Source organism: Corvus hawaiiensis, chromosome 7 (genome assembly GCF_020740725.1).
Source record: "Corvus hawaiiensis isolate bCorHaw1 chromosome 7, bCorHaw1.pri.cur, whole genome shotgun sequence".
NCBI lineage: Eukaryota > Metazoa > Chordata > Aves > Passeriformes > Corvidae > Corvus > Corvus hawaiiensis.
This window is the reverse complement of record NC_063219.1, coordinates 2,599,452-2,623,041: the sequence shown is the minus strand read 5'-3', so window position 1 is coordinate 2,623,041 and position 23,590 is coordinate 2,599,452. Positions and strand designations below refer to the sequence as shown.

At 43.5% G+C, this 23,590-nt stretch overlaps 2 protein-coding genes across 22 annotated transcripts in view; both read right to left on the bottom strand.

The window, feature by feature from the left end:
* Positions 1 to 351, bottom strand: part of LOC125328551 (RNA-binding protein 44-like) — a 30,195-nt gene extending 29,844 nt beyond the window's left edge. Inside the window, exon 1 of the mRNA XM_048309427.1 lies at positions 269 to 351. The gene's annotated coding sequence lies outside the window, so the exon portion shown is untranslated. The remainder of the gene's footprint in view (positions 1 to 268) is intronic.
* A 1,401-nt stretch (positions 352 to 1,752) lies between these two features.
* Positions 1,753 to 23,590, bottom strand: part of LRRFIP1 (LRR binding FLII interacting protein 1) — a 102,922-nt gene continuing 81,084 nt past the window's right edge. For 16 of the 21 annotated variants that reach the window (XM_048308583.1, XM_048308586.1, XM_048308585.1 and 13 more), the window contains 6 exons: positions 21,181 to 21,351; positions 20,224 to 20,316; positions 19,670 to 19,762; positions 18,427 to 18,519; positions 17,820 to 17,961; positions 12,487 to 16,180 (listed from right to left, as the gene is read on the bottom strand). In XM_048308583.1, coding sequence (XP_048164540.1) covers positions 13,872 to 16,180; positions 17,820 to 17,961; positions 18,427 to 18,519; positions 19,670 to 19,762; positions 20,224 to 20,316; positions 21,181 to 21,351 — 2,901 coding nt within the window. In that variant the 3' untranslated portion in view covers positions 12,487 to 13,871. Of the gene's footprint in view, positions 4,582 to 6,038; positions 6,144 to 6,762; positions 6,843 to 7,272; positions 7,391 to 8,341; positions 8,389 to 12,486; positions 16,181 to 17,819; positions 17,962 to 18,426; positions 18,520 to 19,669; positions 19,763 to 20,223; positions 20,317 to 21,180; positions 21,352 to 23,423; positions 23,496 to 23,590 lie in introns of those variants that run through there. The other 5 variants (XM_048308600.1, XM_048308601.1, XM_048308602.1 and 2 more) reach the window with 4 other exon arrangements.

The following is a 23,590-nucleotide window of genomic DNA, read 5'->3' as shown; positions in this document are numbered from 1 at the left end:
CAGATGCCTGTACAAAATCTCATCACTATTATCACAGAGAAGTGGCCTTTCTCCCTCACTTTTCCCTTGAGAACAAGAACCGGAACACCTCCACGTCCCAGGTAAGTTACAACAACCTTCCTGTCGCTACTTGTGACACAAGCAAACGCTGAACCACAGCCGAGCCCGTCCCCGCTGCAGCGCTGGCTGAGGGCGGGGGAGCCTTCAGGGCAGCCCAGTGCTCCCGCTCGCCCAGGGGGAGCCCTCAGGCGGGGGAACGACGTCTCACCGCAGCTCCAGGGCAGGCTGAGGCACGGTCCCGCTGCCCGGACGAAGCTCCCGGCCCCGCTAGCGCAGCCCCGGGCCCGCGCCGCGCCCGCTCCCGTGACCGACTGCCCGCGTCCCACACGCGGCTCATTGGCTGCGGCGGGCAGCGCTCCGACGCCTGATTGGCCGGCGCGGAGCCCGCTCTCGCCGCGCGCGGCTCCTCCCCCTTCCCCTCAGAGTCGGTGCCGCCATTTTCTCCCAGAATCGGTACCGCCGTATCTCCTCAAAGGTGGTGCCGCCGTGTCCCCTCAGTGTCGGTGTCGCCATATCCCCTCAGAATCGGTACCGCCGTGTCCCCTCACGGTCCCTTCCCTCCCCTCACGGCTCTCCCGCCGCTGAGCACTGAGAGACCGAAGCGCATCCGGCGGGGAGGGAGCGCAGCAGCCCTTGTACGGCTACTCCAGAATCACAGAATATCCTGAGCTGCGAAGGACCCACAAGGATCATTGAGTCCAACCCCTGGACCTGCAGAGACACCCCAACAATCCCACCCTGTGCCTGAGAGCATTGTCCAAACTCTGGCAGCTCCTTGAACTCTGCTTTGGGGCCGTGACCATTCCCTGGGGAGCCTGTTCAGTGCCCAACCACCCTCTGGGGGAAGAACTTTTCCTAATACCCACCTCAAACCTCCTCTGGCACATATTAAAACCTACCTGAAAGTTTTCAGCCTGAAGGCGCGTGCTACAGGAGCGGAGGTAAACACAGGCACCTACCTGCCACACAGGTACATGTTACTTGTGCAAGGGGCTCTGCTTCTTCCTTTAAACACATATGTATAGAGGTTGGAATAGAGTGTGTAAAACGTCACTCAGCTGCCTAGAACGAACCTCCAACCGCATGCGATGGTTTAGAGCATCTAAAGCCAAGACGAGCAGTGCCTTAGTCCCTTTCATGTAAGTGACCACTCTGGCAACACATCAGGGCAAGAGGACATTTAATACTAAAATAACATATTTTTGATGATCCAAGCTGCCTCCTGTTGTGATGGAGACTTTGTGCTGTGAAGGATTCTTCCAGGGAAAGCTACTTTGTGGGTTACCTCTGTGTTCACCATAAATAAAAGCGGAGAATTAATCCAGTTAGGAACAGCCTTCAGATTTCTCCCGATGGGAGGCTGTCTCTGTACTCCCCAATTGCACCTGGCCATTAAAATGTCAAAATTTGGAGGTGCAGGTGCACCCTGCCACTAGAAATGTTGATATCTGGAGGTGCATGTGCAGCCTGCCATTAAAAATGTTGATGTTTGGAGGTATGTCTCACACCAGTGCCCTCAGCCACACAAGCCCCTGAATTTGTACATTTCCCAACCAGTGTTGCTCATGTTTGGTGTGATCCTGCAGCAACGTGTTGAAAAGGAAAACGAGCTGTTACACCCGTATCACCCAAAAAGTCTGTATTTTCCAAGAGAATTTGTACTGGTAACAACAGCATGAACAGACCACTCCATAAAAACTACCCAAACAAGTGACATTTTATTGGCGAGTTCTGCTCATAATGAATTTCCTTTTCCACGCTCACATCTCCTAACAGAGCAATTGGGGAAAAAAAAACCAAACCAAAACAAAAACATTTTGGGTAACATTCCATTTGCAAACGATAAAAGCCATTTAACATTTGAAAATAAAACAGAGGGTAGCAAATTGAAACAGAAGCTATAGGAAAACCTATCCTGGTTCCCCCAGGAGCTGTTCCTCGCCCGGCTGCCGCCACCTCGGTCCCGCTCTCAGGGTACCAAGGTGCTCTCATTTGGAGCTCAAATAAAAGGATTGGGACATGTGCTATTCTTACCATTCAAAGCCCTGTTGTTGTACATTCTTCACAGAAAAACATAGAACAGTTTGCAGTAAACCAACCAGTTCTTTTTCTTCCCTTATTCTAACGCTAAGTCATACTGGAAGTCAGGGGAGAGGGGTGGAAAATGTGGCTTCAACATTCACCTACTTTATCACACACAAAGGTTTCTACTAAGAGCATATCCAGGTTGAAATACACATCTGATTTCCGTCATGAGGTTAATGCTTATGGGGTGCGAGATGAAATCTACTTCGAAATGATAAACACATCCCTTTTTGATGAACAAAGTGTTGTTTTTTGCCTTTTGGACCAAGACTTGGTTGCTGGGTTGTTTCTCCTGAACCTTGCCAGGAGAGGCGGCTTTCACTGCTGCCACAAATGAAAAGATGACTGGTGGCAATCACGCACCTTACCATTGGTAAGGTGTTGCATTTAGCACGTTTGTTTGCGTTCTGAAAATCCCTTAGCTTGTTTTTTAGGCCCCGGAGGCTTTGTACACCAGAAATTACACAAGTCAAGCACAGCAAATTGTAAATTGGTATCCACAGCCATTTTGAGGTATTCCACAAGAAACCTGGCTCTGCACCTGAATGTTCCTCTCAAAAACAATTTAAAAAAAAATGAACCCAAAGCCCTAACTGGAGTGGAAATTTAATTTAAAAAGATTCCTTCCATCCCCATGTTTCACCACATTTCATCAACAAGGACATACTTAATTTGCCAGGGGCACAAAAAAAAAAGCCTTCTTCATCCTTTTCCTGGAATACTAATTTCAGTACTTCATTCCTAGATTTCCTTGTGCACTTGGAAGAGATGAAGACGAGGGTGTTGTTTTCTAGCCAAACCAGAGAAACACATTCAGACAGTGGTTTTGGTTTATTTAATTTGTGAAGGTGCTCGAGGAAGATACCAGCGATCCCCTTGCGTTGAGAATAGCAGCGGTTCCTACTCTAACCTCCCATCTGCGAGGAAGAGGCTGAGGAAAGACCTGGATCGCAGGGTCTGAAGACCAAGTTAGGAAGAAATGTGATCTCCTGGGTCTAGATTTGGCTTGGTAGAACCTCTTGAGGCAGTCAAGGTTGCTCCCATGGAACAGCAGATGCTGCTTCACCACGTGAGCAGATCCCAAAGGGACTGGCTTTCCTGTTAGGGCTGATGTGGGATGGGCAGCTTTATTCCTCAGGCAGCTGCTGCTCTCCTTTGAGTAGTACATTCAGAATGAGTTCCAATAAACCAGAGCTGTAGTGCCAGTCGTGTGCCATCTCTACACACACAAGAATCGTCTGCAACATCTTAATTGGTTACTCTGCTCTGCATGAGAAGTGGAAAACCTTCGCAATGATCTCAGAAGGAAATAACTCGCTACTTCTGTAATTGTAGAAAACCCATAGGCAGTAATATTTTCTAAAGTGCTTCTTTACTTATCAGTTGCTCTTTTAAAAATCAGACTTGTATTTTGTAGCGGCATTGTTTTCTATTAGGTCACGGACCAGTAGATAGTTTCTGATGTAAAAAACCCATTACATACTTTGTTTAAGCAAATGACACTTGCTTTGATAAATGCACCAAAGAGAGTGATCTGAGTGCAAACCCCACCATTTCTGAAAACACGGCCTTATGCTGGTTTATTAATGCAACCTTACATCCTTTAAAAGTCATTTACTTCAACTCCAAGAATAGGGATTAAATAATACAAATAAAAATTGAAGATGCAATGAAGCTATTGCCTATTTACCCTGAAATAAAAGAGTCTCACGATTCTACTGGTGCAAAAATCCCTCCAAACACATTTGTTTTATTGGCAAAGTCATTTAAGGTCACTTTTGCTTCCAAGACCATCTTCTTCCATGGTTTCCACTGAAGGAGTTTTGCTTTGTAATGGCTTGTGGTTCCACAGTGATTTGTAAATGAAAAACCTACTATGAATAACTCTACTGTAGTCACTAAATTACAGATACTGTCATGAGCAAAGTCCCAAACTTACAGTGTTTGTTTTAAAATTTTCAGCAAGACACAAAATTCCAGTCAAAGTGTTTTCTTTGAGTGCCATTTTAAATGGCAATAAATGGCTGCTGTGCCCTCTGGATGGAGAATTCCATGTGCTTCTTATGTATTGTACTTCGAATGTCCCCAGAGCTCGGTGTGGAAGGGCTCCTGCGGGCACAGCCACTTGGATCAGCTCCTCCTGTGGATGTAGTGCAGCAGGCTTGGATCTGCGCAGGGAGACCCTGGCTGGGAGGCACGGAGCAGATGTTGGGGTGGCCTGATCTCAGAAGGCAATGACACGAAGTGTCCCGGGCAGCAGGACACAGAAGCAGCTGCGACGTCGTTCCGGTTCCAAGTAGTGGTGGTTCCCGTGGGAGGGGGTGGCTATTGCTGGGACAGCAGAGCGCTCCGGTTGGCCTTCATCTTCTCCAGCCGCTTCACCAGGTGGCCATTGCTGACCTCCAGCTCTTCGGTTTTATCCAGTGCTGAACGAAGCTGAAGGAAGGAAGGAAGCAGAAAAAAACCCTGTAACTGTCACCGTGTTATCCCTTTCCAAAGGCAAAGCAAGCAAGTTACCAACTCTAACTGACCATATCAACTTGGAGCATAAAGCAGTTGGAAATTCCTTTAGCAGAGTTAAACTGCTTTGAAGGTCACACACACACACAGGTATTTAAGCACACTACCAAGAACCCAGGGTCTTTACAGAAAGTTGAACAAAGAAGGCCAAGTTAAGAAGAAATGTGGTCTCCCAAGCCTGGATTTGAATGTGTCCAACGGAGGGTGACAAGGCTGGTGAAAGGCTTGGAACACAAGCCCTACAGAGGAATGACTGAGGGAGCTGGGGTTGTTTAGCCTGGAGAAAAGAAGACTCAGAGGTGACCTTATCACTCTCTACAACTCCCTGAAAGGTGGTTGTAGTCAGGTGGGGATTGGTCTCTTTTTCCAGGAAACAACTGACAGAACAAGAGGACAGTCTCAAAGCTGTGCCAAGGGAAATTTAGGCTGGATGTCAGGAAGAGTTTTTTTCACTGAAAGAGTGATAAAGCTTTGGCATCATCTGCCTGGGGAGGTAGTTGAGTCACTGTCCCTGGATGTGTTTAAAAAAAACCTGGATGTGGCACTCTGTGCCACGGTTTAGTTGAGGTGTTAGGGCATGGGTTGAACTCGGTGACCTTGAAGGTCTCTTCCAACCCAGTCATTCTGTCATTCTGTGATTTGGCTTGATAGAAGCATGTGTTTTGAGGCAGTCAGCATGAACAGAAGGCTACTCCTGTGGAACAGGAGATGCTGCTTCACAGAATTTCCCTCAATCCAGAGGCACGAGGCTCTGGGTGATGTACACCTGTCTCACTGCTCAGCTTTTATGTTTCTGGTTCCCAGAACTATATCCACAGCTGTCACTTGGAGCCTCAGTTTCCTGTAAAGCCCACCACGGGGTTGGGGTAGGGAAAGAGAGGTGGACTGCACAGAGCAATATCTACAGGCAGCAAAGCACAATGAGTATTCAGAGCAAGCAAGGAGCCACACTGAATAAAAAAAAAAGAAATGCCTCAGGAGGCAGTGTGAGAGAAGCTGATAAAGGTATTGAGGCTCTAAGAGACACAGGCATGGACAGAGTCTGCGGACAGCCACACTACCCCAAACAGGCGTGAACAGATTGGCAGAGCAAGAAAAACAGGATCACAAAGAACAACTCACATCCCTTTAGCAAGTCACTTCAGGAAGGAATGGTGAAAAGGCAGTGGGAGCTCACAGCCATGACTGTTACTCCAGTTTGAGTGCTGCAAGTTTGGTTGCACTTTTAGAAGGAGTAACTAAAGCAATAAAAAAAATTAGATGCTTATTCCTTGCTGTGCCAAGAAGGGTGGTTCCTCCTCTAGAACACCCTGGAGAGGCAGGTTTCCCCACATGGAGCGAGCTGACCTGTGACAGCTTGCAGGTGGAGTTACCTCTCTCTGCAGTTTGCGTTTCTCTGCCTTCAGTTCGTCTTCTACTCGCTCAGCATTTTCAGCAGCAGTTTTGTATCGGGCTACCTGGCCTTCCAGTCGTATTACCTGAGGGGAAGGCAAAGGCTGGGATTAGAAGCTGTACCAAGAAGTTACTCTGAAGCTTTACTCTTCCACAAGTACTCAAGGAATAACCAGAGAGATGCTGACTCCTCTTTGATAAAACAAAGGCACATTTTCAGGGAATAAAAACCATACACCAAGGAAGCCTGGCAACAGTAACTTACTCCCGACCTTTTACACATATCCCTATCTAATATGCTTCCAGCAACAAAAAATACAGTCCACTGACTAAATTTCTCTTAGCAAGAGCATTGCTGATGCACTCTGGACAAGAGCAAACAATCAAAATGGAACAGCTGTGTATAAAACCCATCTCTACCACATCACATGCTGGGACCCATTTAAAACTTGCTGATAGCTAGGCATAAGGAAGTGTTCTGCAGAGTTCATCAGGTACTTCTGTCTTTGAACATTCTTCCTTCAGTACAGAGGAGTAATATATTCCTTCTTCCCCATACATAAATGTCATCGTAGCCCTCGTGCTCCAACACTCCCATGTCTCTTTTTAAGAGAAAAATCACAATTTCATTTATCATTTATCAAAATACACTTTCTCTTTGTATTCTCACCATGCCTGAACAAACAGAACAAGCCAAAAACTTACATTCTGCTCCAATGCTGTTATCTCTTGCTCAGACTTTGCTAGTTTAAATTTGAGATCACTGATCTGTCTGTTGGCATCTCCTAAAAGAATTGCAGATTTATCAGAGATGTCAGAACAAGTGTGAACAGTTTCTAACAAGTCTGTCATAAAATTTCCATGCATCAGGGATCTCCATGGGGCAGCAGGAGGGTAGTTCTCTCAGTAAGTGCCCAGCAGAGAGGCACCATTCCCAGTCCTGCCTGATTCCCTGACAACCACTCTGAAGGCAGAATTTATCTGAACTCACCCCAGCTCTCCTGAGGAGCAATAACAGAGATGTCCAACTGCAATCTTAAACAAAGGCTCCTAATTCCCTCACCTCTGTAGAGGTGCATGGCTGCTCCCAGGCTGAAGCTCCCTTGGAACCAAAGGCTCATTCTTACTCAGAGCCATGTGGTTATTATTGTACCGATACATTTTCTCACTCACATGCAGGGCACGAAATTCTCTTAAAATCAAAATACAGCTCACTTTGGAGGTCAATCATGTGCATATCTGTCCCATTTTCCAGAACTTCATCTTCTGACTGGGTATTTTCCATCTTGCCATTCCTTTGCTTTTCTTCCAGTTGTCCCTTCAATTTTTTAATCTGAAGGACACAAAACAGTTACTAAAATCACTAAGGGAAATTATTGCTCAAATTCACTCCAGTATTATAAAACTATTATAATACATAATATATAATAAATTATTATATTATAAAAATATAATAGAAATAACATATCTAAGTAATTATATATGTTTTAAACCTAAATTGAAAAAACCCTTTTGTTACAAAATAACATCCTTGAAACTCTTTTGGCAAATGACTCGTGGTATTTTACACATCAGTGCTTATGTACAAGTTCAGGACCAAAACAATGAGTGAAAGATGACTGGTTTATTAGAAAAGCCATAAATCTTCTGCAGGCACATTGATGTAAAACATTCTTAAGAACTCCCAAAGCTGTGTTTGGTTGTGTGCAAGTCTCAAGGCCAAGGTCATTGAGCATAAATGAAAGCACAGAGTGTCCTGCAGGGCAACAGACCAGCTGAAGTTTTTTGAATAAGCTTTATAGCCACTATGGAATACCATGGTACCAGCAATAATTCCTTTAATTGCTCTTTACCCATCTGCAATTCCTCCAACATATTTTTCCAAATGGCGCATTACCCACAGACTCAGCAAAGGGGAGGGCTTACTCTTGGAAAGAAAATTTGCTTCTACAGTTTCTGAGCCATGCCTGTTCTTCCCTTGGGCTTGGCCAGTCTGAAGGGTTATTATTCAGAAATGGCCCTGCAGAGGAAGTTTCAGGTGGCCGAGGACACTGAACGTGACAGCTTGGTGCACGCACACTGTGTTGTATCTTCCATGTATCCTGAGCTAACCCACAGGAGAAATGTTTTGGAGGAAGAATAGAGTGGCCAGCAAGGCAGCTGGAGCAACCAGACAGCAGCACTGCTGCTCTACCCCTTGTGTTGGGGGTTATTTTCATTTTCTTAATCCTTTGCTGTTGTTATTAATGATTTGGTAAGAGAATTTCACTTCCCCTGTGCTTACCTGGTCTAGCAAGGACTCCCGTTCATCAATGAGCTTTTTCAGCCTGTCTGGAAGAGAAAAGGGAGAGTTCAGCGCTGATTGATGGCGCGGCAATCAGGGAGCGCATCTGAGACACGTGACTGAACCGTTAAGGTTAGTGATCTACTGATGGGGGGAGTTAGGGCACGTACCACAGGACACGAGGCCCAGACAGGGCTGGCAGGGGGCTGCAGCCAGGGGAGTTATGTCATTCTCACAGAACATGCTTGTCCCGCCAGTAGCAGCAGCCAGCTGCATGCAAAGAGGCTAATCTTCTACGTTAGGTTAGCATGCAAGAACTCTAGGGTCAAGCACAACTGCAACACAAAATCTCACAAATCTTGACAGTTTAATACAATGACAATACTGTAAACACCTATAATCACAGCTAAGCACATTCTCAGCACTTTAGCTCTTCCCCAGTGACATTTTATCTCCAATATTATGACCAGAAAAACATTTGCCCATTAAATTATTTGTGTTTCGAATGCAGCAGTCTGGTAAAACTCTCTTTTCTCTTCATTGTCAATTCTCCAGGTCAAGCATCAAGAGGCAATGGACAATCTGCACCAACTTCTGTGCTACACGTGGACTTGGAAGTGCTACAGATCAGCACATGGGTATGTGCAGCCTTCATTAATAAAGTGCACTCTACAGAATGAGACAACTGGAAAAGAGAACTACAACCAAGTAATTTTTTCCTTCCCCATTAAGGGCTGCAAAACGTGAAAGCATTTTAGCAGGTGTTCACACATGTTTTTACCACCCAAATGACCTCATGAATTAGCAAGCTCAGTTTTTTCAGGTACACCTCAGGCAGGAGTACACTGGAACATCACATTCAAATACACTCATTAGAAGAGGACCTGTTGACCTCAGCTGGGTCTCACTGCAGGTTTATTCAGCTGTCCTCCCTTGCCAGCAGTGCAGAGCCCTGGCTGTTCAGAGCTCAACTCCACAGCTGAGGTCTGGCCTGCTGATTAAATGGTTAAAATCCAAAGGTCACTCAAGAAAAAGATTTGTTTGTAAACTTTAGGAAAGCAAGATAAATGACACATAAGAGCCTGGTGGGCTTTTATCAGGTAAATTCTGTTGAAAGGCAAACTTAAATATTTTTGAAGAGCTTTAAAAATACCATTTCTTCTTTGCTGACAACTCCTGAACAGGCCAAAGTCTTGTGGTTCTCCCTTTTTTCTTGTTAGCACATGCACTTAAAGGGAATCAAGAGTCTGTATTGAACCAAATCACAGGGAAAACTGGTTTCCCAGTGGAAGCCCCTCTGTACAGCAGACATGTAGAGTCCATTAACGTGGTATGTCATTCCCCTCCTGGGTACACACACTCCCATACAGTCCCATTCCAGAGCGTGGAATAAAACCTTTACCTTGGCTTCTGATGCAATACCCAAATACAGATCTTAGCGTGACATCCCAGGTCAGCAGATCTATGGATTAATTTTGAACCTCCTGAAGTCCTATCCTTTTGTTGTTTTTCATCCATTTGTAACACACCCAACATTGTTACACCTGAGCACTGATACAAAAAAAACCAAAAAAACCCAAACCACTTTTTTTGTAAATACCACCCGTAACCAAAATGTACAAGTATAAACCCCTTCAAAACAGTAAAACAATTTCACAGATCTGTATGGGAAGGAAATAAAACTTAAGAAAGAAATTCTGCAAAAGATGAAGGATATGGAAGAAAAATAAAGGTCAATGAAGAAAGCAAGAACAGCAAACGGGTTGGAGATGCTTGGACTCAAGAGACTGTGTTGGGATTCACAGGTCAGCAAAGACTGAGAAATGGATTTCCAAGGACTGGAAAGAGAATGAGGACTGGTGCAGCAGGAAACCTTTAGGCCACTACAAAATTAGCCCAAACTGACTGACTGCAAAGGGGCCAAGTAACACACTTTGATCCTGAAAATAATTTAGTTGTGACTTTCACTAACACAACCACTGCTGTGGGGTGAAATCTGCCTGCCTGAAGAAAGGACACTTCTTTCAGCTTCCAGTGAGGAAGCACACTGGCCTTCCCAAACCCCTTTCCCTGCAAAAAGGATGCATTTTGGGATGAACCTTCAAGTCTGATCTCACCCTCAGTTCTCTCTGCCCTCATTATGGACATCTGTGCACCCCATTGGGACATGCTGACAGCAAGACTTACCAGATCAGGGAAAAATTAATTTGCTAAAAAATTGCCATTCACATAGAGAAGTTTTCTGCCTGTAGAGATGAGGGTCTCTTGGGTTTCATTTATCTTAAACCCCCACATTAACACAGAAAACTTACTCTGCAGGGTCACCTTAATTTTGCATTTAGGAGACCTTTTTCCAACAAATCAAGGATCTGAGGACCTTGAGAACAGGTGAGCAGAAAAGAACAACCTACTCAATCAGGACAGGAAGCAGCTAATTAAAATTCTCATCTGTAACAATCATTAGCCTTATTCCACATACAAAGATACTACAGTGAATAATTAGAGTGTGACATTCACCTCACTTAACTTTGGAAATGTGATTCCAGGGTACTCACTGCACCAGTTCATGGCCTACACATGCCAAGGAGTTTAACAGAGGACTGAGGAGGAGATGGGGCCTGTGAGGGAGCAGGACACAGAGGGGTGAGGATGGTGCTGACCACTGTCTTCTGCCATGGTTTCTAAGTCCAGTGACTGTTCCCACTGCCTTGGCATTGCAGGTGACTCAAGGCATTGCTTACTCAGAGGCTGCTCCAGTGGCACCAAACAGTCCCAAATCAGCCACAGACCCTCTTTCCACTTGGAGGGGAGCATGGGATGGGAAGCAGCTGGTTTTAACTGGCTGATTTACATGATGTGTGGCCCAGGAAGAAACTAACCCTGATGTCAATGAAAGGGGTAAACTGCTCTTGGAGGATGAAAAGGCATCCCATGAAATCCCAGCCCCAAGCAGCTATTCAGAACAGCCTGCAACAATCCAACTCTCAGAGCAGGCTGGGCAGTACTCCTTCTCCAGATCTGTCCGTTTATTTTGGATGATGAGAAAATGCCTTCCTGTCTTTCTCAGAAGAGGGGCACTGCCAGGGACAGCACAGGATTTGGAAGACACCAGCTTGCAGTACAATTCTGAGGGGGACAGGAGGACTCTTCTTCTCTATAGTAAAGAAGATACTGACCAAGACCTTTTCACTGTTTTTTCCCCTTTTTTACCAAGTACGTTTCTTGAGATACTGCTTTTGAAAGCATTTCAGGCTAGCTCAGATATGCACAAACCTGGGCTACAGGATTTATGTGCCACTAGGTGATGACCAGAAAACCCAGTGAGCATTTGGGGTTATTCTGGAAGACAAAGGTTTCATCCTTGGGTCACATACTCATTTTCGACATTCCAGGATGGATTTCTGGCACACCAGCTACTCTGCACTGCCTCTCCACGTTCTTGCTCCCAGTTACACCGGGATTGGGATCAAAACCGGTACATGGACAGGTAAGATTGCAGGTGTTTCTGCTCCTGTGACTTGTCTTTAAGAAGGAATTCTCTTAAAAACGCTTTGTTTTCTGAAGTGGAAAAACTAGTTAAAATCAGAAATGAACTCATAAGAAACACAGGATATAATGGCATGTGCTGAATTTCACCCTGGTAGATCCATCCACAGTACAGGTGAAGCCTGGTAAGAACACTTAATCATCTATTTAAGTCTATTTAACAGTTAAAACCCACTTCCAACATTAAACCATATATTACTGTTGAGAGTATAGCAGAGCCAAATCTTTAAATAAACACTGCTACATGCTAATAAGAAATGCTTATAAGATCTATGACTTTTTGGATTAGCATTTAGTGTAACCCCTTAGGAACAGCTGCCAATACTTACAGAAACCATGGTGGATCTGCTGTTAAGTTGGAGAGAAGCCACAAGAAAGGAGTTACAGGGTTACAGACCTGTTAGTGCTCTACAGTTAAGGTGCCATCACATATTCAAGGTGCTCAAACCCCGAGGCTGCCCAGTCCTAGGGAGATGGCTCTTGTAGCTACGTAGCACAAGGCAATAAATTGAGCAAAAGCTGCAGAAAAATGGTGTTGAAATGATACAGGTTTAATTAACTACTTATGCAGGTTTAGAAACAGTGCTCTGGACAGGTACTTTAAAGTATAAAATATGTTTATTTAAATTATATACAGCAGTACATTTTGATATACATCTTCAAATTTTGCAGTCTGTCTGTGCTCTGACAACTTTGTAACATCAACACAAATACAGCCTTCCACAGCCCACACCCCCCATCGATTTACATTCCCTTGGGACATTCATTGCTTAACACTTTAAATGAATATTTATATATGCAAAACAACCTCTTCCTCCCAAGCACTAGCAGAGCTGCAAGAAGAAATACAGCAAGGGAGTCCAAGAGCCTAATTTATGCCAGCAATTCAAAGCAATCCAGCTTTTCCAAAAGGCACAGGGGGGCTAGTACACAAAACAACAGTCGTCTTTGGTCTGATATCCAGCAAGAGTTAAGACATGCCAAGTTACCTTCTTTCCAGAAGGGAAGAGGTAAGACTTGTTTCAGAGATAAAAACATTCTTTCAGAATCAGAATTTGCAAAAAAATATAATGCAGTAAGAAAATGAAATTTTCAGCAAAAATCTTCTTGGAAAAATAGGTATTTTATATATTCATATGTAGACAGTACTTGATAGCAAACTTAAGCACACATTACAGTGTGTATTGACACTTTCTCTGGAAAAAATAAAAACCCCATGTGAGACATGGTGTAAAAGGCCTATTGTGGTGCAAAGTGCCTAGATGAAGTAAACATGTATATATTTATTCCTTTCAGCAAACGAAGACCTGTATGTTGCACTTTCTCCAAACTGCATATTGCTCTTCCAAAGTGCTCAGACTAAGCAGATTCACAGTGATCTAACTATATTTTGGAATATGACCATATAAGAAGTAACACAAAGTGGAATGAAAATATCTTTTTTTTTCATATTAAAAAAAAAGATTCGTTCATAGGCTTTAATCATTCTGAAAGAAGTTTTACCATCACTGTGGCTGATTTGCTGAGTTCCTTCATGAAGTGTTAATGTACTTGCTATAGATCTAAGTACAAGCAAGCATAATGTGCATAAGTTCACAAAGGCCAAATGTACATTCAAGATATTGATCAACGAGGCTAGAATAAAAAAAATCCTATAGAAATTCCCCAGGAGCAGCTATCCACACTAGAGGTACTTTAATTGCATGATAGTTTGAACAGGCAATTTGTGAAGCTTCCTCAGTAGGTGATAAGCTTTCAACCTGAGACACAGCAAAACCAAACCCAGTCACGATTTCTCGTGGCTGGGTACGACAGTGAATAACTTAATACTTGCATCATTACCACATACACGTTTTTATGCTGAGTTACCTACAAAGAAAAAGCTCTGAGAGTATTCCAAGGTCTGATGTCTTGTGCAAAGTGCATGTTTGTGTCCTGGGACTGGTCACAGGGCACGAACTCGTGTAGGTTTGAGATTCTGAACTCAGGAGATTGTACAGTCATCTCTGGATCTACCCTTACTCTTTCTACCAGCCTGCAAATCCTCCCTGCTTTCAGCCCTCTTAATGCCAGCACTTTGCAAATCCTGTTCCAAAACATCTTGATCCTGTAATTTCTCCACTTTACTAGAATCTGATACTTTGATTTCCTCTTCCTCCACATCAGCCTCCTTATCAGTTTTCCCCAACGCTTCCCCTTGTAAGCACCATGTTTCTTCGGGCTCATCTTTTTTATGCTGCAAGACTTCACCTTCGGTCAAGGCATCTTTGGTTTCCATTTTGTCTGTTCCCTCTCCCGCTTTGTCCGTGTGGGCAGTTTTTCCAACAGCACCATTTGCTCCATCACTCTCTTCTCCCTGTGTATCAGCTTTCTCTCCATCACATTTTTCATTAGATTCTAATATTTGATTTGACTCTTCATCAAAATCAAATGCATCACCATCATCTTCCAGGCTTTCCTCTGCTTGGTCCTCCAATTCCACTTGTTCACTAATGTTTTCACCCTGCACAGGCTTCTGTGCCAGGGAATTATTTGCACCTTCCTCCAATTTAACATGTTCACTAACATTTTCATCTTGCACAGGCTTCTGTGCCAGGGAACTATTTGCACCTTCCTCCAATTTAACATGTTCACTAACATTTTCATCTTGCACAGGCTTCTGTGCCAGGGAATTATTTGCACCTTCCTCCAATTTAACTTGTTCACTAACATTTTCATCTTGCACAGGCTTCTGTGCCAGGGAATTATTTGCACCTTCCTCAGAAGCAAATTCCCCACCAGGGTGGTCTGCAAGCTCTACCTCTTGCTCATTTTCTTTCCGTGTTTCTTTACTGGCTTTGCTTTCAGTAGTTACAGTAACACCTACAGCTGACTCCTCTTCAGATTCACCTTCTACCTGTTTAACCACCTTCTGCACTTCACCTTCTAAAGGAACATTTTTCTCTCCTTCTGTACCACCTGCTGTTTCTTCACTACACTGACTTGTTTGAATTTCTACCTTTGGATTCAAATCTTCTACACATTCGGTCCTACTTTCCTTTCCTTCCCCAGCCTCATCCCCTGTATCCAATTCTGACTCGTTAATTTTCTCATCTAAAGGACTCAGGTCTAAATGGGTTTCTGGAATGGTCACCTCTCTCACAAGCTCCGTGCCTGGCTGTGCCTGCTGCAGCTCACTTCCCTTTCCCTCAGGAATGCAGTCTCCTGCCTCCACAGATGCCACACCTTGCTCGCCTGTTTCAGTAGAACCTGAACACTCCTCCAGCTCTTCCATTAATTCTTCCTTCTGTCCATCCTTCTCAGCTGTAGAACTTTCATCTTCAGTTTTACCTTCTGTACTTGGTTCCTCTGGTGATGCTGAAGGACTGTCCTCTGAAGAAGCTGGTTGGATGAATGCCTGATGTTCTCCACCTTCCTTTTCAAGTGACTCTGCTGGGACATCCCTTTCATGTGACTCTGTCCCCTCTAAACCCATAGACTCAGTCTCCCTTGGCTGACCCTGAACTGTGTTCTCAACCTCATCTTCTTCAGTTCTGTCACCTGCTGTTTTATCACTTCTTCCATCAGTGCAGTCAACAAACTTTTCCTCATTTGCAACCTTGTTGTCAGCACTTTCTTCTGAGTGCTGGGGCTCCTCTGGAGTGGAACTCTCCACATTTCCCTCTTCCCTAAGCAAGCCTGCCACTGCTCCCTCAGGTAGCCCTGCCTGGTTAGAAACCAACTCACTGCTCTCACTTGTACTGTCAGATTCTTCATCCATTTCATTATCACTCAGGGCATGGCTGCTTTTAAGATCCTCTTGTTCTTCCTGCTTGAGTGTGGCTTCTCCCAGGTCCTGCTCTGTACCTGAGTCACAAAGCATTTCCTGAGGAGTCTCAAAAATCTGGTGGTCTTGCAGAGAGCCCAGCTCCGAGTTCTTGTCTGTCCTTGCACTCAAGTCATGGTGTTCAGCCTCTGTACTCTCAGGCTGCTGGACTGCTGTGCCCAAGGACTCTGTGACCTTTCTCAAGCCATCTGTGTCACTATCACTATTTGAAGAAGTGCTCCCTGACACAGGTTCTGTGAGGCTTTGAGCTGGCTCTGCAAACCTACTCTCTGGTAACATCACTGTTGGCAGGGTGTCCCGTTCTTCAACCATTTGTTCTGCCTTTGCATTTTCAGCAGCATGCAATGTTTGTACTTCCTCCTCCTCAGACTCCTCTTTGTGTTCCTCATGCTCAGTATTCTGCAAGATTTCTCTTTTCCCCACATCCTCCAAAATCTCATTTTTCATCTCCACTTCATTGGCTTTGCCTAAAAGACCATTGAGAAAGTTGAGGGGGCCACACCACAGCACATCTCCCCACTTAAAACCCGAAAGACAGAATGAGAAGAACAGGTTAATAAAAGATCAGCTTTTGCCAATTATGTGAGGCAAAGCAGCGATTGAATTAGTAAGGATCCAGGGGGTTTGATCAGTGAAACTCACCACCACCCTCTCAAAGCAAGAAGTCTCTGGTGCTGGCTCGTGTTTTTGTAAAGGAGGAGATTTATGCTCTTGGCTGTGGGAAGGACAGCTTTCGTAGAGGAGAACAACTGGCTGAAGCAGTGCAATTTAACAGCAATACTTGCAGATGTACCTCTAAGGACTGTTTTTCCTCAGCAATATTCTCTGCAACTTCAACCCTGATACCTCTCTATTCATGCAGGAGTCTGATGCCATTACAATGGAATACTGAAGGATTATTCAGTCATATTCTGCTTTTAAAATCTCCAACAGGCATCATCAGTGCACATGACAAGACACTGAATGTAAAATCTGATTGGCAAGCAAATGGTTTGCCTGTTCAGACCTCCCAACACAGATCAAAGCTAAGGTAATCTGTGCCCCTTATTTCAGCCACCCAAAGGGGTGGGGACTTCTGTGGTTTTTTGAAGGTTATTTTTGTTGTAACAGTTTTCCTTCAATTTGTATTTACAAGCAACAGATATTAAAACAGTAGTGTTTGTTGTTAGTTAGTTTTTGAGTCTATGCTGTACCTCTTCTGAAAAAAACCCACCAGAATTAGGAGATACGGAAAACACATTACATTTAAAAATACACCCTTACCTTGGTTTTTGGTGTTCCACATTGTTTCCACACAGAAACTGAGTGAGGAAGAAGCAGCCAAAAGCTCAAAGCAAGAGAACTTGCACTTGCAACAATTGGTTGCCTGCTGCTATTTATTAGTGTGTTCATTTAGATCAAAAATCCAACAAACTAGAAGTATTTCCTCCTTTCCTTACACTAGTACAATAGTTCTCTAAATGGCCATTCACCACATAGAAGAGGTTTTGCCAACCAGATTTCTCCTTCCTAATGCTATCCACATCAACTATATCCTTTGAATTTAAGTGTTAATGTAACGAGTAAAAACGCAGACGTGTTAATTTTAACTGTTCAGTACCACAGGATACCAGGAGCAAAGAATTTATCCTTTGGTGTGCTTTGGCAGAGCCCAGCATTGCTGTTCAAGCAGACACAGTTCTCAGGGATAGAAATGAACCACATACAAGTTCTTTATAGAAACCTAAAACGCCTTTTCTTCCTGATTATTTAAGGTATGTGCTGCAAAATACTGAGCAACAGTAGGATTATCCTGGGACAATTTTCCTATTCGGGGTTTAAATGGCGATGGGAATGATTGCTACTTATCTGTAATGTCCTATTTGTATTCCCATCCTTTGTCACCTTGAAGGAGAAGTGAATTTTGCCCCTGGAGGAGACTGCACGGACACGGACACGCTGGGAGTGATAATCAACATGAAGCAGGAAAATGCACAGGGGGTGATTCGACAAGGAGCATGCTTCGTGGTGTGTTAATTGTCCCATTAACAACTGCCCCATCCAAGCAAAGGTGGATGAATGAAGGACAGACAGGCAGGAGGGGCTGAAAGGACACACAGCACTTACCTAGCATCCCCTCCCCTCCTGTCTTTAATGCCTGAGTTGTGCCTGGAACGGTTCGGGAAGAATCCAAGTGTCCTTCGTTACCCAGAATGTCTGATGTCTCCCCGTTGGTGGCTGTATCAGAGTCTGGGATTATTCCATGTTTCTGTGGGAAGCAAAAGCAATGCTTTAGAGCCTGCTGCTCGGAAAGGGAAGGATCGTCAAGTGCTCTTGTCCGTGATACTCTGAATAAACAATTGCTTCAATCATTCCATTAAACATGGCTGGAAGTCAGGAAGGAGAACAGATACTGCAGTTCTCAGTTCAGCCATCCTGACAGAAAGCATGTGATCCCAGCTCTTTTTTTTTGTTTTTAAACATAAATCTGCTGCATGAGATGTTCCTCAGAGAAGTGTCTCCTACAAAAACAACTTCTTAAGACTCCAGTCTACACTAAGAACTCTCAATCAATAGTAGGGGAAAGGACTTTATATAGAAAATCCCTGAAATGGCAATTTATAGGCAACATGAAAATTGAGTTACTGCTACTAGACTTAATTTTTCTGCCCAGATGTAACAGGGGGAAAGGGTCAGCAGATGAATATAAATTTCTTTTATCCCTCTTGCATACCTTCAGTTGCTCCTTCAGCACAACCACTTCGTCTCTAAGGTCATCCCGCTCACTCCTTATGGAATCAAAGAAATCTTTCTGCCTCTCTAGTGCCTGAGTTCCCAACACAGACAGAGGGCGAGGAGATGTGAAGAAAGGAAGGGAGACAAGTAAAGGCCATGAAAAGCAAATGTAGACAAGAATGAGCAGATTTAAGATATTCAGCGGATGGAAGGGGCACAGATGACAAAGGTTGAGTTTACAGATTCAAGGACCGAGTTTGCATACAGAGAGAGAAACTTCAAATCCAAGAAAGGCACAGCTTATTCAATAACCAAGAATTCCTGCCAAAGACATTCAGAGCCAAATTCTTCATTAGGGATCCTTCAAATGAGGGTCCATTTTTTATTCCTATCTGCTAGACAAGCTAATCCATATCCACATGGATTTAGCATGCACACTGAAGGCATCATGCCATTCCTACATGTTAACAGAAGGGCATGGAAGTAGACCCACTGGATTTCAGGAGCCTTTTTATTTTACATTTTAATTAATTTGAAAACTGCCATTAAGTCATCCTTGGTCTGGGATGTACCATGTGCAAATGCATATTTGGTACCAAACTCCCCCCTCCCAGTATTTCTATGTAAGTACAAGTAGAACAATAAAAAAAAAAAATTAGACAATTTTCAGTTTCAAGCTGCTACAAATTCTTGGACATCACAAACATGGGCAAGCTGCCATATTTCTTTCTCCTGCTCTATTCACAGGAAGCCTTTTAGTGTTCAGCTGGAAAAGAAAACCAGAGTGGGCTTCCATGTGGCTTTGATAAGAGGTGGTGGGAAGGGATGAGAAGCAAGGGAGACTTTCATCCCAACAGCCTATAAATAGCTCTATTACCTCTTTATCCCACTCCCGTTTCTGCTCAGTCCGCAGATTAAATCTGAATAAGCGAAAATTCAGTGCTGATGGAATTGCATTATAAATAGCACTTCCTTTCTCCATATGGCAAATGCAAATGGTGCAGCACAGCAAATCAATTACCCTTGGTCTGAAAGCAGACCAGCTGCTAGATTTTCCTTGGATTTTAAGATACTGGCCAAAGACAAAACTTGCTGTTTGCTACTTCACTAGCAACATCTTAGGACAGCCACACCAAGCAAAGGCACTAAGGAGGGTTTTATCCATGGGGTTTTATAAAAGCAGGACCAGGTGGAGAATGACAGTGCCACTTGGAACAGATTCAGGAGTTGACAAGTCCTACCCCTATTTTTTTGTCCTTCCACTCTATTGTCTCCTGAAGATCGGAAATTTCCCTGACATAGCTCTGCTGTTTCTGTTGCAGCTGTTGGATTTCCTGAGGGGCAGGAGCAAAACAAGAAGACAGAAAGCAGGTAACAGGTTAACAAAGAAGGCCAAGATTGCAGTGATGGCAAAGAATGAAAAAAGTCAGGTGCTAAAGTAAATGAGTATCTGCAATGCACAGTTTCTGAGATCCCAACTGAACCTGTGCTCCTGAAGACAATCTTCTTATCCACAACATGACTTAAAATAAGTTATACAGTTCTGTTATTTTCCTCTGCATCTCCACAAACAGCTGTCCAAAATGCAATACTTAGGAAGAATAAGATAATACTTAGGAAAGTACTATTTGCATTAGTCAGCTCTGAACCTGTTTGGCCTGAAACACTAATATTTCTTCTGGTGAGAAACTTGAATAGTGAATAAATTTCTCCATACCTCACATTCTCCACTCTACTGCTAACTGGAATGTACCAATCAAAGAAGCCATTAAAAGAAGAAAAAAAAGTTACTTACTGCAAGCATTTCTTCTCTCTGCTTCAAAGCCTCTTTGATTTCCATGAACTGAAACTGCAATATGCTATGAGCGTGCTTCTCCCTCTCAAATTCCTGTGAATAATGGAATATTCACAAGATTATTATTAATCAAAAATAGCATCCCATCAAAATGGGGAAAATAAGCCCAAACACAAAGAAAATGCTTACTGCAATGTAGTTCTTGAATATCCCTCTAATCACAATCCCACAAGAGTACAATTTTTATCGAGTTTGTCCTTTTTCCAAGATGCTATTATTGCACCAAATATAGAAGTGGCATCATTTAGCCCATTTCATAAGCTGAGCAGCAGGCTGAAGAGCTTTGACACTCCAGTCCTACAGACTGCATAGATCAACGGATGGGAATTTAACTCACTCTTCCCACACGGCCATGCACTGAAGGTTAGCTGGACTTTTAAATAAAAAGAAAAAACCACACTGTATCTTCCAGGAGTTGTGTTTTGAAGTGGGGTGTAGTCAAATGCCCCAAGCTACAAGAAGGCAATTCTGAAAACATAAGCCCCAGTTTTTTTATTTAACACCAAATCACTAATTGAATTCACGTAAAATTAAACTCAACACTTAACCATGGAGCTGCCTGAACTGCACAACTCTCCCACAGGCTGTCTGGAGACATCTTTGCGTGTAAAACAGCTCCAGATTAACTTTTAGAGATGGAATATAAAAGGAGATGTGATAATATCAATATATCAACCAGCTAGAACATTTCTCCCCTTCCTCAGAAATGGCTTGGGGAAAATTCTCATTTGTATGATCACAAGTACACAATAAGCTGCTATTCCACTTGCCTTAGCAGTAATTAAACCAGCAACTTGTTCAAAATTTTGAATAACAATTTAGCTGCCTCCTCCTAAAGATCTCTACCCCCCTCCAAATCTCTCCCTGTGATGTCCCATGCCAGAGCTATTTACATACTTTACTTTTCTCTTCATATTGCCTCCTGGATTCTGCCAGCTGCTCCTCTAACTCTAAGAGCGCATCCTTCAGGGTGTCCACTTGGTACATGAAATTGGTTTTCTCATTGTCCAGTTGAGCATTTGACACCATAGCCTTCTTGTATTTCTCCTCAACTTCAGCTAGAGAGTCCTGCAGAGAACAAGCAAACCCAGTCAGAGTCAGCACTGAAGGACACTTTGCCAACCAAGACCTTCAGTGAGAAAATAAAGCCCCAAACCACAAGCTCACTAAGTTTGCCTATGGAAAGCAGCATTAATCCTGTGCTGGAGGCTTCCCAGCTGTCCCCAAGGTGAGGAAAACCTCCCGTGTCCCCACCACACTTGTGCTTCCAAGCAAGCAGCCTTACCTCAGCACGGATAAAACGCTTCCTGTTCTCTGCTGCTTCAGCTTCTGCCTTCCCGGTTTTCTTCCTTCTCCCTCCTCCCCCTGCCCCTGCACATTGGCAGCTCAAAGCAGCTGCTGAAGATGACAAGTCGGGATTTTTTTTTTAAAGGTAAACTGGCCTTGATCTAAGATCACTTAAGATCTGAGGCCTGAAATTAAGGCAGTCTGACAGCCACTTCACACTAATTTCAGGGATCCTTGCAGTGTGGGAACCCTTAAATACTGACTCAGGGATTAGAATTCACTGTGAAAGAGAAAGCTGCTGCAGCTTTTGTAACCTGATGTGTGATCTCCCATTAGGTTTCCTAAATCACATCCCTTCTTTACAAAATTACTTTCTAAGATACAACTCCCAGTGTCTTGAAAACCCCTTCTACCAGCTTGATTCAAATATGAGACTCTGAGATATTTATAACAACAAATGTTGGTAAAATAAAGATTAGCATAACTTTTCATTTCTGCAGGCAAACTTTGCGCTACTTGATTTTAATACAGAAATAAAAGAGTTATATAAACAAAGAGTTATATAAACAAAGCGGTGTAAATGTGCAAACAAGGAGGACACACATGTCAACATTTTAGTTTACAGATCAAATACGTTCTCTTGGAACTTGTGTAATTTTAATTATTTCAACTGAAGTACGGGTGAGTTTCATATACTTCCTTTTTCAGCCAATAAACAGAACTAAGGATGATATTGGCAAAATCTAGATCAGTTTAATTGACATTTCTATTAACAAGTGAGATGATTTGTCTTGGAGGACATCAATTTGTCCAGTTCCAAATGCTTAACCGTGCTTTGGTGCACTTTCCAGCTCCAGACTGGAAATACCAAGGACAGGAAAGCCACCAGGATTTGGAAAGCTCAGAAAGAAGCTGGAAAGGAAGTATGTGCCAGGAAAAAGTTAAGGAAGTTCTGCTCTACTCCTTCAGCATGCCACGTTTTGGTTTCTTAGCATCAAACAGTGCAGCTTAGGTCCAAATCACCCCAAAAGGCAGTATAAGGGGCATGGATTGAAAAACTACCTAAATCTTTTAGCAGAGTGATTATTTTGCTCCATCTGCTAACTCAGTGACCAGGAAAAAACCCCAAATTTTACCAAAAAATGGCTCAACTATTCTGTTTCCATTGAAAACTCACTTAAGATGGCAACACCTTCATCTGTCACAGCGTTGAGCTGATAACACAATTAATGCTGGCAAATGTTGCATTTATCTATTTGCCTCTTCCAAAAAGCCACAGCTCACATCACTGCTCACTTACGAGGAGGGTGGTACATGGATGTACAAGTTGGTTGTGACACCGAAATGTATTTATGGCTTCATGGAATGCTTCAGCATTCCTTCTTCATGTAACAGGCTATGTTACATGGAGTTTTGTTGCAAGAATTCTTTAAGGGCATCTTCTGCCATCTAAAGATGAAACCAAAATGACACCTCACATGACCTTATAAAAATAAAAACATGTAAGGTTCTAAACTCAGATTTGTTTTTAGTCCTGCATGAGATGAGTTCTACTTCATCTCCCAATATTGGAAGGTTTCCTGGGTTAGGAAACTATATTAAAAAAAACCCAAATAATCTTAATTTGCTAATAAAATGATAACCACCTCAAACCAGCAAAGACAACATGCAGTAGCAACCTTTCAGTGAACACTTGGAAGCATTTCTCACCACAACCAACCCAGGTCAGAACAGACACTTTGCCAGTTAATGAGACACTCTGCACACAGTTCCCAACCTCTCCAGGAGAACAGCATGCAAGGGCAGCTCTGGGGCTCACACTGGGGCCAGGGTTAATGCTCACACACCAGTACCTTCAGTTCTTTCAGCCCCTGCATGTATTTGCCTTCTACATCCTGAATCTGGTCCTTTAACTCATAGATGTCCTGAGGGAGACGGCGAGAAAGGTCAGTGATGCCAGGGACGCTAACAGGCATAATGCAGCCAGGAGGGACAAGCAGCGCTCAAAGTGCTCCTTTCC